The sequence below is a fragment of the Typopeltis vanoorti genome, chromosome 9, assembly GCF_054136105.1.
Source record: "Typopeltis vanoorti isolate ZY-2024b chromosome 9, IOZ_Tvanoo_1.0, whole genome shotgun sequence".
NCBI lineage: Eukaryota > Metazoa > Arthropoda > Arachnida > Uropygi > Thelyphonidae > Typopeltis > Typopeltis vanoorti.
In genome coordinates, this window is record NC_143557.1 from 96,211,679 (window position 1) to 96,229,776 (window position 18,098).

Sequence of the window (18,098 nt, forward strand, 5' to 3'; positions counted from 1 at the left end):
TGAAATGCTATAGATTATCACATGAAGATCACTACTAATCAAAACTAGTATATACAGTGAGTTACATGATATATGACTCTTAATATCTACAATTACAAATGTCCAACCTTTTCAAAAAAAAAAAAAAAAAGAACAGAAGTCAATCAGCCTGATTTCTACAATTTGCCTTTTTTACCTATTATTAAAACATCAAACCCCCTACCTAACAAGTTTAAAAATCAATTGTTCTAATGTCTGTTATTTGCATGTTATTTATTTTTTAACTATCTAAATGATGAATTCCTACCTAACAATGAAAAAGCCTGAAAATTAACTGTTCTGATGTTCATTATCCCCTCCCACTGGAACACTTGATTATTATTTCAAACATATGAACCCCAACCCTTGGACAAGGGGATCAAATGTCAGGTAACTCTCTATATTCAAAATGTTATATATGTATATATTTATTTACTTAACAATTATGATACATTATATCAAAGAAAAAAGAATAGATAAAATAATTTTACCTGAACTACTTTCACATAATCTTTTAAATTGAACATTTTAATTCTATATCAGAACTGCTCAGTAAAGTTTGTTTGCTGGTAACTACTTTTACACACACACACACACACACGAGCCACCAATAGATGGGTGAAGCACAATATACAACCTCTGTAAATCAACTATCAATCAATCCCATCTTCTCATAGATGGGATTAACAATTTTTCCTGAGTCCCTTGGGTGAAAAACAGGCCACAAGCAAAATCACTGAGTATTCCCAGTGCAAAAGGGACACCTTCTTAGCTAGAAGAAATGCCAACTAGGCCTACTAGATAGCAGATGCTATTGCCAGGGAAACACTATCTTGCTTACTGTAGGTATAAAGTGGCTAATGACAATGTTTGGCCTTAGAGTAGGAATTCCCACTTCTATTTCTCCCGTCTCTACTACATTCCATGCAAATGGTACCCTTCAAGAGTATGCCAAACATACTATAGAAATTCTGAACTTCCATCATATGATAGCACAGCAATAAAGTGGTTTTACAGGTGATCTGATAGAAAGTGTATGGGACCGAATTTGATGGTAAAACATCAGGAGGTTTTCTAATCAGTTGGCACATAATCTGCCACTTACTGCACCAGAGGAAGAAAGAGAGTAGTAGTAGTCAGGGAAGAAGGGAACACTGTTAAGGCCATTGTGGCAAGAAGGCTGGATGCTCTCGATATGGGCAACATGTCTAAGAATCTATCTCCTCTCACTGTATTTCCCTATCCTTTATTTTACTTCTCCAACACAAATGAAAAGAAAAACAAATTAATGAAAAAACTCACAAAAAATAAAATCAATACAAAGCTGGATTAAGGTTTCCTGGCCCATTCTACAACAATGATCTGCTGTCTCTACACTGCGCAAACTCTGCAAGTCACCCTGACTTTTTTTTTTTTTTTTAATGTCCTATTCTGAAGATTATTTCCGCAAACTGCACAAGAGTGAAGTCATCTTCCTTGGTCACTTTAATGTCTACAACTCGAGATGGATTTTCTAATTTCACTTACTAAGCAGAAAGAGATAATGCAGTATTTAATGTAAGCAATCACCTGATATGAAATAAATGGTGAGTAAGTCATGTGTATGAGATTTGCTGATAGCATAGCCCTTGTAGCAGAAAATAGAAAAACATTAAAAACAATACCAAAATTACTAAATAACAACCTCAAAAAATATAAAATGAAAATAAACACAAATAAGACTAAAATTCTTGTTACAAGCAAAACCCCTATCAATATAGAGCATATAAACATTGGCAGGAAACAAATAAAACAAGTAAAAAGCTTTAAATACTTAGGAAGCCTAATAACAAAAGATGGCAGAACAAGAGAAAACATAAAATCAAGAATAAACAATGTTAAAGCCCAATTCTCTAAGATGAAAAGCATTTTAACAGGAAACCTCAACCTACAATTGAAAAAAATAATAATAATAAAGACATTGATATGGAGCATCGCACTGTATGGATGTGAAACATGGATTCAAGGCAGAGAAGACATAAGAAGATTGGAGTCTTTTGAAATGTGGTGCTGGCAAAGCATGAACAAAATAAAATGGACAGAAAAAAATCAAACGAACAAGTCCTGAGAGAGATAAGTGAAACAAGAAGTCTAATTAGATCAATCAAAATTAGAATGGATAGGTGGTATGGACATATACTTCAGCATGATGGACTTGTGAAAAGAATAACTGAAGGCAAAATAGAGGGGAAAAGAAGAAGCAGACCAAGGAAAAGCTTTGTTGACCAAGTCAAAGAAAGCATGGGTCTGAGGAATTACCAGGAGATTAAGAAGAAAGTCAATGACAGAATGGAATGGTGGAAATCCTGCTGGGCTACTAGTCCCAAGACTGATGATGATGATGATGAATTGCTTGATACAAATCATCCATCTATAACCAGAATATACCAGACAAAGAAATTCATCTTCCACTTAAAGCAATTAAATAGAACAAAAGAGGAAAGATTAGTAAAACCGTGTGTGATGCAAGGTTATAGGAAAAAAGATCCAGAAGAAGACCAAGATCTTAAAAATAATGTTATTGGTAAAGACAAAAATTGCAAGATCTACAAACAAGTAGAGACCTAACACAGTGTTTCCCAACCTATGGTCCCCGAGTAATTCAAAGGGGAGAGGGGGTCCACAGGATAGTTTATTTTCATTAAACTTTATCTTATCATGTTGCTCACACCTGGCCTAATTGATATATTCATATTCTTCCGAATATCTCCACTTATAACAGTATTGCATTGTCATAAATGACACATTCAGTGTTGTAAAATTGTAATTTATTACTTCATCTTTATATGTAAAATATAAAAAATTTCCGTTTTTGATTTTATGGGGGCCACAGTGAATTAACATTCGCTACAGGGGGATCCGTGACATCAAAAAGGCTGGGAAACACTGACCTAACAAATAGCTGATTAATTTGTAAGAAAAGTGTTGGGTAGGAAGCTGGTAATAATGTAAACTTAATTGTGTTGATATATCATGGTATCAATATATACCCTTGATGGCATATCAAGAAATAATGATTTCAAAAAAAAAAAAAAAAAAAAAAAAAAAACAATAAGAACAACTAAAACTTCATATAACCAGATCAGTCAATTTACTGATATTTTAACGTGAATATTTACAAATATTCATGCCACAGTGGGATTCAAACCCACAACCTATTGGATGGAAAGAGAGAGGATGCTTTCACTCAGTTAACCATGTTGATGTCAACAGTAATATGAGTTACTTTAGTTGCCAAGGAGGTTACTCTACTCTTATAGGAGAAATAGTATCAAAAGAAAATATTTCAGTAAAAGAGAGAGAGATAGATAGTACCTTTTTCTTCATTTTCTTTTGGAGTTGCTCCTGTTTTCTTACGATTGACAGCCCAGGTATTATACTTATAGGTAGGAGTAGGAAGAGGTGTGTCATCATTAGACCTTTTTGACCTAGAAAAGCAATTATTGAGAACTATAAAACACAGTACTAGTTCTTGTCAGTGGAAAAGAGTATTTTTTTGAAATAAAAAAACAATTTTTGACTTTTTTTTAATACATTAATCTCATACACGAGAAGCTGTAAAATCTATAGCACATCAGTATGGTATGTGTTTCTTGAATCAATGGAGGTTGTAATCTTTGGAGAAATGAGTACGAGGAAAGAACAGAGGTAGAAAAAAAAAGGGGTGGGGTCAGAAGAGTAATTGGTTCAACAGGTTTGAAACTGGACAGTAAATAAATATTAACCACAGCTTTTCATGTTCTTAAAGGCTAGCTAAAAGGAAAGGAGAAGAATTGTGAAGGCATATTTAACAGAGCAATGCCTATAAAAATATATCTACAGAAGAGACAAGACACAGGACAGAAACAGAATGCCAAATGAGAAAATGACAGTAGTGAAACCATGAATGAAAGAAAGGTCATCAAGTGACCAGGATATCTTCTTCTTCTAGGTAGCATCAATTTTTACAAAAATTTTGGCGACCCAAAATGTAGGAACTGTATTCCAAAGATGGACATATTTTGGGATTTATATAGTGCTTGTAGTTGTAGAGGTGAGAGGTAGTATCTTGAGCAGAAAAAAAGAGACACTAAAATTTTTGGAAGATGAAGAGCTTATGGATATATGATGTGTTTGTGTCAGGAAAAGCTACAAATGTATATCAACCTAAGAACAGAAACATGATCTTGTCTGGAAGGTAAGAGGAAGTCAGGTAAGAATTTTCTTGAGATAAAAAGACTGAATTCTGGTAACATGGATATTCAGAGTTGTTATCCTTGTTACACTGGAAAATAGCAAGGATGTCAGTGTTTTAGCCACTACTCACAGATTTTGAAACTTGAAACGATTGTGATCTTCTTCTTCTTCGGCCTCTTTCCATCTATTGCCTAATATAGCCACCCCCCCCCCATAAATTTCCAATTGTTACTGACCTTAACTAATGTCCAACATCCTATGTTGAACTTCTGTAAATCATCCCTTTATCTTGTTCTTTGCAACATTTCCATCTCTTTCCTTCTCTTGTTATCCAATCTGTGTTTATTTTTGATCACCTTTCATCTGTTAAACTGTTAATATGGCTAGACCATGTCATTTACGTGCTTTACAACATTTCACAATATCATCTACTTATCTCTCTAATTCAATTCATTTTTGTTACGTTAAATGCTTTTTGGACTTTATAAAACAGCCTATCTTCCTGTTTTAGTCACTGCCCATGTCTCATTTTCATGAATGAATAATGCACTAGAATAATGCATGTCAAATAGCTTTTTTTTTTAACATAAAGATAAATCTCCTAACAGAAAATCTTTATGTAGCCAAAATGCTTTATTTCCTGGTGTGATTCATATATTTATTTCTTTATCTCCTTAAAGCTAATTGTCCACAGAAAATATAATTATCTGTAATTTCAATAAGATTATCTGCTAATGATAGTTCAATTTGATCTGAATTTGTCATAATATATTGTATTAGTTATGTTGATATTTAAACCATCTTCCTGCTCTCTCTGTCAAAGTCATTTAGCATTTTATTCTTTATTTTCTGCTAACAGAACAATGTTATTTGCAAAATATAAATGATTCAGATTTCCTACATCGATGTTAATTCCATAATTTTTCCATGATACATTCTTAATGCAGCAGATAACAATGAAGGTGGTGATATCTTCTTACCATCTCTCTTCACTGTGGGAAGAGAGATGGCTCTACAGGTGCCGCCATCTCGTGGTCCCAAACACTTGTATTTAATGTCTGAAATAATGTGGGTTCTACAGTCGATTTTCTTGAGATAACTAGATGAAAAACTCAATTTTTTCCGGGAGAAAAAAACCTGCTTACCCGTGCCAGAGATTGACTAACTTGGGAACCGGTCGAAAAAAGGCTTAGAAAAATTTCCTCTAGTCGCTGACTAGACTCGAAACCAAGTCTTCCTTCGTGCGGCCAAGCACCGTGGTATGCAAATGCCACATCGACTGAACTACAGAGCTCTTAAAAACTATAAATGCTAAATATGCAGGAAGATAAATATAATATTTATTTACTTTTCACACTATTACCTCAGTAATAGTGTGAATATGGTTTATTGTGGATAATCTTACTCTAAAGCCTACTTTTCTATGGATGTACCTACTAAAAATCTTGTGATTCTGTCTAAAATAATGGACATAAAAATTTTGTACAACTGCAATAATAAGCAGATTGGTTTATAGTTACTGATATCATCTCTGCTGCTCAAAAATACAGAATAAGATATTCAATGAAATTTTTTCTGTAGTTAAAATATCACTGAACATAACCAGTATGATTTTAACCCGTTAACATACAAAGACATCTATGACACATCTTTTGTTTATTGCACCAAAATTGATTTTGATGTATCACAGATGCTACGAAGTTCACGTCAATTTCAAACGAATTTCATACAAAGACGTCTGCGACACGTCTTTTTGTTTATTGCACCAAAATTGATTTTGACATATCGCAGATGCTACGAAGTTCACGTCAATTTCAAACTAATTTAGAGTTTATAAATAATTTATGTCAAAGGGTTAAGAAACCAGAACTTCCTGATTTTATGTGGCCTGCTAATATGCCATCTTCTACAGGACTTTCATTATTTTTTTGCTGATTTGAGAACTTTCCAAAATTTTCTTTTATGGTTGGTGATTCAGCAAATACCTCATCTAAACAAAGGATGTTTTTCTACCTTCATATAGGACCATATAAAAATCACTGCATATTTCCATTATTTTCTTCTCCATTGTATTATACTGCTCCTTGCTTTTCTTGCTTTTTCTTCAATTTTAGAATCCATTTATTCCTTTGATTATAGCCCTTGTTTGATCATTTTTCAGTATTTTTTTTTATGGATTATGTTTTGAATTGAATTAGGGGTGCTTAAGGGTCAAAGCTGTATAACTGAAAGGAGACCTCCACATAGCCTTTAAAGGAATGCAGAGAACCGACCAGGGCTTCTGACCTAAAATCCTCACCTTCTCATGGCGCACCATGTTGGGTATCTACCTGGATACTGAACAAACGAGGATGGGCTGGCAATTTGGGATTTAGCCAACCAAATTGTATTCTTACTGGATTAAACCAATATACAAAATGATGGTACAACATGACAAAATTTCATGTTAGCTGGGACGTCGCCCGGTTAAACAAGGCCCCTGATGTTTTCGCAAGGGAACCAGGGTGAAAAGTGAAAGTGAAGAGTGAAAAGTCAGCTACTGGAACAAATCTGAAAACACACCCCAACTCAACATCACCAGAGTTAAAGATCGGTACTATCAACATAAGAAGCTTGAATGGCAAAGAAATGGAGCTACCTGAGGAATTAGATAAGTACCAGATCGACATAATAGGGGTAACTGAAACAAAAAAGACAAAAACTGGTGAGATCTTTCTGAGCTATAAATACAAAATGTTGTATTCAGGCAATGACAATCAATGAAAAGAAGGAGTAGCCATAGTATTCAAACCAAAATATGAGGCTAATCTTCTTGAATGGCAGTCAGTCTCAAGTAGAGTAATGCGGGAAAATATGAGAATGGGGAACTGGACAATGAGACTTATTTGTGCTTATGGTCTCACAAAAGGTTCTACTAAGGTAGAAGTGGAGGAATTTTTTGATGCTTTAGAGAAAGCAACTGACACAATGAAAAAGGAATAGTTGGTCCTTGTTAGGGATCTAAATAGCAGAGTAGGAAATGATTGTCAGACATACAAAAATATTTTAGGAAAATTTGGAGAAAAGAGCAAAGCTAATAATAATGGCAAATATCTATTGGATTTCTGATTGGCCATGGACTAGTTATTACTAACATCATGTTCCAAGATAGAAATGTGCACAAATTCACATGGAGAGAAGAGGCAAGGAATAAGAAAAGTCTCATTGACTATGTTATTGTTGATAGTAATGTTTTCTCCCTGGTGCAGGACACCAGAGTGTACAGAGGATTTGAAATTGGAAGTGATCACTATTTAGTCTTGAGAAGGATAAAATTGAATTTCATATTGAAAAGAATAACATGTAAGAAAGTTTTAAAGCAAATAAAAACTGAGCAGCTCTCAGATGTGAACTGTAGACTAAAATACACAAAGATTATTGAAGAAAAAATGAAAGGGTTTGAGAACAGGAACCAAACCTTGGGGATTCAGTGGCAAGCCTTGAAGAAAACCCTGATTGATTCAACCAGAGGCATGTGGTGAGGTTGTGTGCAAGGATAGAAAAATCAGAACTGCATGGTGGACACAGGAAGTTAAAGAGGCAGTGAAGGAAAAGAAGAAAGCATATCAAAAGTTCCTGACAAATAAGTGAGCTGGTGCTCTTAGAGAAGACAGAGACAAATGTAAGAAAGCTAAACACTGTGTAAAACTATCTAAACAAAAGTCATGGGAGGACTTTGGCAAGAACATAGAAAATAAATATCAAGAAGGTGGTAAGATATTCTGGAGGTTGTTGAAGAAGCTTAGAAATGGAGGAAAGAGTGCTGTAAAAAGAGTCAGAGATGATAAAAGTGACATGAAAACAGGAGAAAAAGAAAGATATCCTTGGAGTATGGAGTAATTACTTCAAAAAATTACTCCATATTTCAAGGATATCTTTTTCTCCCGTTTTCATGTCACCTTTATCATCTCTAACTCCTTTTACAGCACTCTTTCCTCCATTCATAAGCTTCAACAACCTCCAGAATATTTTGCCACCTTCTTGATATTTATTTTCTATATTCTTGCCAAAGTCCTATAATATTATAATAACATATACTTCACAAATATAGATAAAAAAAGAAAAAAGTGTGATTAAAAAATTAAATGAAAAATACTTTCAACTTTCTGTCTGATTAAATCAACATGTTAAAATCTAATCCTTACCCATGCGATGGAGATGATTTGCATAAGCTAACTTCATCACAAGTTATAAAATAATAAACATACATAAATTTGTTATAATCAAATTTATGAAAAATTTTGTTAACAAAAATATTTCTTTGTACAGCATAATTGACATTATCTATACTGTGTGGAAAAAATTTTAAATCTAGTTATCAGAACACGATAACTAGATTTTGAAGAATTAAAAATTCTTAAAATCAAAATCTTAAAACTGATTTTAGAATGAACACTTAATACATTACAAGAATAAAGGATATATCTGAAATAGAAATTACTTTCTTTCTGAAGAAATACTTCTTTCACTTCTTGCACTTCTCTCCCATTCTCTCTCTGACCTAGTTCTTGAATGAGGAGTTGGCATATCCCAAGAACAATGACGTGATGGAGTGATATCATCATCATCCCAACCAGATTTTGAAGGAGTATCTATAAGAAATATTTCTAATTAATAGATGCCAATGTTAAAAACAGAATAAAATAATACTAAGTATGTAAACAAAAAAATTTAAAAAAAGTTCAAAGTTGTCTGTAATAAACTTATGAATATAGAAATATATATATATATATGCAGCAAATAGCTCATATCATATTTAGATAATAAGTAATATCCAATATCCAGTGATGAAATGCAATTACAAAGAAGTATATGGAAAACAAAATCAATGTCAAAGTTAAATGGGCTACAAGATCTAAAATTATGCTGGAAAATTAAATTCTTGAGCAGGTAAACAAATTTAATTTTATGAAATGCCGTTTATCCTACATTTCAGAGATGAACTATAAACTAAATTACACAAACATTACTCAAGAAAAAAATGAAAGAGTTTGAAAATAGGAACCCAACCTTGAAGAAAACATTGACTGATTCAGCCAGAGGCAAGGTTGTCTGCAAGGATAAGAAAAATCAGAACTCTGTGGTAGACTCAGGAAGTTACAGAGGCAGTCAAGAAAAAGAAGAGAGCATATCGAAAGGTCCTGAGAAGTTAGTCAGCTCGTGCTCTTAGAGAATACAGAGAAAATTTAAGAAAGCTAAGTACTGTGGAAAACCAGCTAAACAAAAGTCATGGGAAGATTTTGGTAAGAACACAGGAAATAAATATCAGGAAGGTGACAAAATATTCTGAAGGGTATAGAAAAAAGCTAAGAAATGAATACTATAAAAGGAATCAAAGATCATAAAGGCGACATGAAAACTGAAGATAAAGATATTCTAGATGTCTGGAGTAATTACTTGGAAAGATTGCTGAATGAAACAAGCAATGCCAACGAAGTGAAAGAAATACACTCAACAAGAATGAAATCAGGAATACATATCCATACTTGGGGTAGAAAAAGTCATCAAAAAAAAACTTGAAACGTGAAAAGGCATCATGAGTAGATGATATTTGACCAGAAATGCTCAAACATGGAAGTATAATATCCTATCTCAATTAAATTTCTCTCAATATGATACATATCGAGAGAGTTTTAAGATCCCTCCCCACCAATTTAGCTGACAAAATATGGATGGAAACTGCCTGTTTACTAAATTCAACCAAAAAATTAAGCAGCAACCTAAACAAAGCGGAAAAACTGGCCCTCAAATCCCTAAAAAATAACTGTGACATTATTATCACAAAAGCAGATAAAGGGAATGCCACTGTTGTTTTAAATCAGACAACCTACATTGAAAAAAATGAACCATTTGGTATCGGACCACAACACCTACCAAATGGTAAATTACAACTCCACGCAACACAACAAAAAGAAAACTACTGAACTACTTAAATCAGTTAACACATGGCCAGAAGAAACAATTAAAAAATTCATACCGCAGTATGCCCGCGCACCCAGAATTTATGGCCTGCCAAAAGTACACAAAACAGACACGCCTTTACGTCCAATTGTAGAAGGAATCGACATTCCGAATTACTACTTAGCCAAAAAATTAGCGGCCACACTCAAGGAATTGGTTGGTCATTCCCCTTCCTACATAAAAAATACACAATTCATAAACAAAATTAAAAAAACATTACACTCAATGACCAAGATCTATTAGTCAGCTTTGACATAACTTCCCTTTTCACCAATGTCCCAATCAATGATACTATCTTACTCTTACAGAAGATATTTCTACATGACATCACACGTACTCCGCTCCGGATATTTCGTGTGGCAAAACAATTTTTACCTTCAAAAAGAGGGTACAGCCATAAGCTCACCCCCCCCCCCCCAATAGCAAACTTTTATATGGAAGACTTTGAGCAACGAGTTCTAGAATCGGCATGCCTAAAGCCCAAAATATGGCTCAGATACGTCGATGATATTTTTGCCATTTGGTCCCATGGCCGCAAAGCACTAGATACATTCCTTAGCCACCAGAACAAACAATACAAACACATCCAATTTACCGTTGAAATAGAAAAAAACAACTCTCTTCTGTTCTTAGATACACTTGTCACACGTCTTCCTTCAGGATGTCTCTCCTTCTCAGTTTACTGAAACCTACACACACAGGCCAGTACATACACAAAACTTCTTATCACCACCCAACACAAAAACTAGGGGTCATAAGCACCCTTAAACACAGAGCTCAAATCATTTGTTCGAATGAACAAGCTCTTAACCATAAATATGAGACCATCAAATATACCTTTATAAAAAATGGATACAGTATAAAAACCATTCACAAGATCCTCCACAGAGATACCACTAATAACAAAAAAGATTCCAAGAATGCTATTGCTATACCATATGTTAGAGGCATTTCAGAAAAATAGACAGAACACTACACAAATACAACATGAAAACCACTTTTAAACCCCTGACAAAATTAAGACACCTACTCAGTTCTTCCAAGGATCCCCTTCCAAGGAGACACCTAGCCCACCCAGGGGTTTACAAAATAGACTGCACATGTAACATACCATACATAGGGGAAACAGGGTGAACCATCCCAATAAGAAAGGATGAACACAAATGACACATAAAATACCTCCATTTTGGAAAACCGGCCTTTCTGACCACGCACTCCAAACATACCAAAGAATTGATTGGAAAGGTACCAAGTCCCTACACCACACCAAAACCTGGTTCGAGCAGAAATTCAAGAAAGCATGTGAAATGCTCAAACATGATCCAAATCTGAATAAAAATGATGGTCTAACCATTCCAAGAATGCAGAGGACCTATCTGCAACCTTCATAGCAACCAAGAAAAAAAATCTCAATACAAGAAGACTTGGTGAAGTGTTTCTTTTTTTTTTTATTTTATCACTAGAGGGCAGGCAAAGAAAAAAGATTAGTTAACAACGTAGATGTAATTTACCTGTATAGAGTGCAACAGCATGTAGCTTGGTTCTTATACACATGTATCCTTCTGATGATGACCTGAATACAGGGGTCTAAACGTCAAGTTATTATTTTATTATTAATCAGTAAAATAATCTTTTCAACACGTGTGTTTTGTGTCCCTAAATTCATAAATATGAATGCTGATCACTGTGTAATCTTAAAAGAAATGGAAGTATAAGTTTTACAGTTTTATTTATTTTATTACAGTTTTATTACTGCACTGCATAATTCAGAAGGACTGGTCAGAAAGTAGAATTCCAGAAGATTAAAGTAGAGCCCTCATAGTAGTCATCTATAAAAAGGGGAAATAAAACTGAATGTGAAAATTACAGATGTATTTCACCTGATTGTTCCTGGTAAGATTTTATGCACATATACTTGAGAAACAGCTAAGAAGGATTCTGGAAATGAAGCTTGATGAAGAACAAGCTGAATTCAAGGATCAAATTTTCAGTTTAAGAGAAATAGTTGAAAAATCTTGGGAATATAACAATGATTTGTATTTAAATTTTGTAGATCTGGAAAAGTTATATTACAAGGTGCCAAGAGAAAAGCTCTTCAAAATGTTATAGTTATATGGTGTAAATGGGACATTATATCAAGCAATACTGAGTCTCTATTTCAACTGTAAGTCAATGTTAGAATTGGAAGAGGTACAGGAAGATGGTGTAATGTTAAATCAGGTATGAGACAAGGATGCACATTATTTCTACTGTTATTCATTATTTATATATGAATCACATTATGAAGGAAAGTGGTATTAAACCTGATATCAAAATTGGTTATGGGGATCTTAACTGTTTACTTTATGCAGATGAAGTTATACTTCTAAATAAATCTTGCAGACTTGTACCAGATTATCTGTTGTAACATGTTTGGTATGAAAATCAGCAATAAAAAGACAAAGGCAATGGAAATAGGCAGAAACACTGAAAACTTCAACTACATCCTGAATTTAGATCCTATTGAACAAGAAAAACATTTCAGCTGTTTAGCCACAATTTTCAGTGAAGATGGAAAATTAAATATGGAAACAGACAACAGAATTAGCAAATCTGATATGATAGGAAGTCATCTGAAGAGAAAAATCAGTGGAACCACTAAATTAACTGTATATAAGACAGTTTTCAAACCAATTTTAACTTATGGCTCTGAGAGGAGAGCTATGTTAAAAATAAAACATTTGATCAAAGACAAGAGACTACAGATATGAGAGTTCTGAGAAAGATTAGGGGGAGTGAACAGATGTCATCAATGGCAGTATCATATTAAAAATGAGGATATTAAGAAAGAACTTGACATTGTTAGCATTCAGGAATGTGTTACCAGAGCTAATCTTAACTCCACTGCAATCACCTAAGCAGAATAGGAGATGAAAGATTAGCAAAACAAACATTCTTTACAAGGTGGTAGGGAAAAGATGCAGAGGAAGACCAAGATGTAGGTGGATCGATACAGTAAAAAGTGCATTAGAATATAGAAATATAAGATCTAATAATAATGGAACTTTGACAGATAACTGATTAATTTGGAGGAAAACTGTCAATTAGAATTCAGTAATGATGATGTAACTTTTTCCTGATATATATATCAGGAATTTGATGATCATGATTTATCCTACCATCATAGTAAAACAAGCAGGGGTTAAATGGATGAATAACACCATTAAGCTTGAGCTACAAAAAAAGAAACAACTGTGGAGGGAATTTAAAGAGAAAGGTGACCTGCAGGCACATGAAGGGTAAAAGCGCAGGCCAGAAGGGTAACGAGTGTGGTAAAAAAAAGCAAATGCGGATTATGAAAGGAAACTAGCTATGCAAGCTAAAGAGAATCCCAAACAGTTCTTTCAATATGCTGCAAGCAAAAAAAAAACAAAAAAACTGTACACGGCAGAATGATTTTAAGGAATGCCGATGGTAAGGAGGTCACTGAATCAGTCGATATAGTGAAATTATTGAGCGAGCATTTTGCAAGCGTATATCATCCTGGTGGTGATATTGTAGAAATAAATGAACCAATAGTTTATACGGGAATTGTAATGAATGAAGTGGAGGTGAATAGTCTATTACAGAACCTTAATGTGAATACATCTGTGGGATTGGACAGTATACCGGCACGGGTCTTACGTGAAGTGGCTAAAGAATTATCAGTGCCCTTGACCATGTTGTCTAATCCGAGTCTCAGGTCTGGTTTAGTCCCGAAGGTGTGGAAAGAGGGGGAAATAATTCCACTGCATAAAGGAGGATCCAAGACTATTGTTGCAAATTACCGACCGATCAGCATATCAGCATTTCTCAAGGTCTTGGAGAAAGTAGTCAAGGGAAAAATACAGGAATGGATTGATGAAAATGAGATACTGTATGGGGGGGACAGCATGGCTTTGTGAAGGGTAGATCATGCCACAGTAACTTGCTCAAGTTTTATAACACAGTGACGGCTGAACTGGATAAGATGGATAGGTGGTGGTTGATGGAGAGATATCAGAGAGTAGTTTATTCAGGAGTAGAGTCCAAAAGATGGCTTGTGACAAGTGGTGTGCCCCAGGGCTCTGTTCTTGAACCACTGCTGTTTAATTTGGTCATTAACGATATAGGGAAGGATCTAAGAGGACAGTTCATTTGTTCGCTGATGATGCAAAGTTGGGTAGGGCAATAGTGAATGCAGATGTCAAAACCTTGCAGGATGATTTGGATAGATTGGAGTTCTGGGCTAAGGAGAATGGATGTCAATTTAATGTGACAAATGTAAGGTTATGCATTTTGGGGTGAAAAGATAAGCAACAGTATACCACATTAGTGGAACTGTACTCCAGGAGATTGATGAGGCCAGGGAGTTGGGAGTGTTGATGGATAAGGAGATGAAGTTTAGGGGCACATTGCAAAAGTGGCTAAATCAGGTCATCAACTCACTTGGTTGTTGAAAAATACTTTGACGAGCAGAGACAAGCAAGTAATTGTTCATCTGTACCGAGACTTGATAAGACCTCATCTCGACTACTGTGCCTAGATTTGGTCACCTAGGTTTCTTCTTGATGGGGAGGCGGTGGAGAGGATCCAGAGGTGAGTGACCAAGATGATAGCAGGTCTATGGAATGAACCTTATGAGAACAGGTTGAAGACTTCTGGGTTGCAGAAATTGGTTGATAGGCGGAAAAGGGGAGATATGATTGAGACATTCAAATTGCTAAAGGGTTTCTATAGGATTAATTCAGAGGATATTTTTGAGATTAGGACTGGTGATGGGAGAACTAGGGGACATCTATGGAAGCTGGGCAAGAGTGTGGTTAGCAAGGGTGTTAGAGCTGGGTTCTTTACTTAAAGAATGATAAACGAGTGGAATAAGCTGGCAGAGTCGGTTGTGGGTGCTATGACAGTGAGTGAGTTCAAGGCAAGGTATGATAGATACTATGAGAATGTCAAATAGTTGTGTGGACATGATGTTTAGGGCCTACCTCGATGAGTTTAAGGACTCTCTGGAATTGCCCATAATAATAGTAATTATGAAATAGATATTTCACCATCAAATGCTGATATGTATCCTTCAAGATGATGTATAGGATAATAGTAGCACTATTACCTGATTAAGTTTACATTATTCACAATTTCAAATTAGTCTGTTATTTGTCAGAACTCATATTTTCAGAGCTTACATTTCAGTCTTGTAACTTCATCAATCAGTTAGTTTTTGTTTAATTTCTTTTTCCTGAAAATAGCACCTGACTGGTAACCTTTCCTTTCTCATTCTCTTTAAGTAACCGTACCATCTTAGACTAGCTCTGCTCACACATTCTTGAATGATAAGAATATCAAGTTCCTTCTAATCAATGTCAAGTTCTTACCATGGCTACCATGTTTTCACTCCTCTAATTTTTATCATATCTATGGTCTCTAGTATGTGATTAAATGCTTTATTTCTAATCAGGAAAATTTCTAATAATTTCCACCTCAAACTCATAAGTTCAAATTGATTTGAATATTGTCTCACATACTGCTTGCTAATTGAGTGTTTTGACTAACATCTCTCTTTTTTCTATACAAATTTATTCAACTAGCCCCTTGCTTACTAGCTTTACTTATTCTATTGTTAATTTCCATCTTTACTACAAATATTATATCATCATCATCAAATTCCTGATATATACCCTCAAGGGATGTACAGGATATGATAGTACTACATGAAAAATTACACCATTACTAACTTCCTATCTACAATTTTCTTCCAAATCAGTCTGTTACCTGTCAAGATTCCAACATTATCAGATCTTAAAAATATTATATAAACTTCGTCAATTCAGTTAGTTTTTGTTTAATTTCTTTTTCCTGGAAATAGCACCTGTCTAGTAACCTTTCCTTTCACATTCTCTTTAAGTAACCATACCATCTTAGACCAGCTCGGTTCACATATTCTTGAATGATAAGAATGTCAAGTTCCTTCTTTATAAAATTTCTTTATTAAAAATTCTATAAAATATATAAACAACAGAAATATTTTGTTTGTTCTAAAGATTCTCCATTGACAACAATTGATGTTTTGCTGCCTATTTCCATAGTTTTTGTCTTTTTATTATTGATTTTCAGGCCAAACTCTTTACAGTTATTGAACTGATAATCTTGTATTGGATTTATTCAGGTGTATAATATCATCTGCATAAAAGAAAGAATAAGCTGAACATCTCCTGTTTTTGATAAAAAGCAATTTAATGCCACTTTCCTTCACCATGTCACACATCAAACTACCTCCCTCCACCTCTAATTGTAACTGCTGACATCATCAATTTTTTGATATTATTATGAGACACCTCCAGGGAGTCCAAAAACTCATCAAGGGAGGGCACCTGCTCTACAACTCTGTCTCTGCCACTCAATCCACTAACTGACCCATTGCCATCTACCGCCACTAGTATTTCCAAGGACAATCGCAAACATCCATGCCCATGGCAGGATTCGAGCCCGCAACCTTTGGCTGGAGAGCGTACATATCCTTGAGGGTACATATTCTCAATATGCACCCTCAAGGGGTGCTCTGGCTACTATGGCAGCCCTATGTGATTAAGTTTACATTATTATTAATCTCCTATCCACAATTATCCTCCAAATTAGTCTATTACTTGTCAGCACTCCAATATTATCATATCTAACATTTTTTGCTCCTAAGGCACTTTGATTGAATCAATCCACCTAGACCTTGGTCTTCCTCCGGGTCTCTTTCCTGCCATCTTGGCATCAAATACTTGTTTTGCTAACTTTCCTCACCCATTCTATTTAAGTGGCCATACCACTTAGATTAGTTCTGCTTACATATTCTTGAATGCTAAAAATCTCAAGTTCCTTTCTAATATCTTCATTTTTAATATGATTCTGCCATGGATACCATCTGTTCACTTCCCTAATTTTTCCCAGAACCCTCATATCTGTGATTTTTGATCTTTATTTCTAACCCAATTCTCAGATTCATATCTTAAAACTGGTTTGAACACAGTATACTACTAGTTTGGTGTAATTTCTCTCTTATACCATAAATTTATTCAGTGGGCTACACACCATAGCAGCTGTGCTTATTATGTTGTCCATTTCTAGATTCAACTTACCATTTTAATTAAAAACTGTGTCTAAATAACTGAAATATTTTACTTGTTCTATAGGCTCTCCATTCAGAATGAGTTAGTGAGTTTAATGTTTCTGTCTATTTTCATAGTTTTGGTCTTTTTATTACTGATTTTCACCCTAGTTTTGTTACAGCTGTTATACAATTTAGTTAAAGAATTCTGGAGACTTGAACTAGTTGTGTTTAGGAGTACAACATCATCTACATAAAGCAAAGAGCTAAGTTTGACATCTCAAATGCTGATATCGGGCCTAATGCCACTTTCTTTCATAGTGTAATCCTGCTGTCTGTATATGATCCTGACTGAATGTAACTGCTGACTTATAACTAAAATAAAGACTACATATTGCTCTATATAATGTCCCATCCCCAATAACTAGCATTTTGAAGTTTTTCTTTTTGCTGTGTGGCTTTTCTAGAAACTACAATACAAATCATTATTTATCCCATGATTTCTCAACTATCTGTCATAAAGTGAAAATCTGATTCTGACAATAGCTTGTCTTACACCTGATTTTACATTAAACTATCGTTCTATATTTTCCTGAATTCTAATTGCTGATTTACAACTTAAATAAAGACTATATATTGCTCTATATAATTATTATTATCTTATCATCTCATCTTCCTTATACCCTCTTTTACCTTGCGGTGTCAAGGGTCCATTGATCATCGGACCTCACTCCGTTTACAGGATAAGGTGGTCAGCCTTATGCCCCAGTGT

The 18,098-nt window shown here is 34.6% G+C and overlaps 1 protein-coding gene across 1 annotated transcript in view; it reads right to left on the reverse strand.

Moving 5' to 3' along the window:
• The window catches only part of Prp16 (ATP-dependent RNA helicase l(1)G0007), a 261,425-nt gene that overhangs the window by 195,586 nt on the left and 47,741 nt on the right, over positions 1-18,098 (reverse strand). Inside the window, exons 4-5 of the mRNA XM_090397330.1 lie at positions 8,714-8,864; positions 3,373-3,485 (exon numbers count right to left, since the gene is read on the reverse strand). Coding sequence (XP_090253456.1) covers positions 3,373-3,485; positions 8,714-8,864 — 264 coding nt within the window. The remainder of the gene's footprint in view (positions 1-3,372; positions 3,486-8,713; positions 8,865-18,098) is intronic.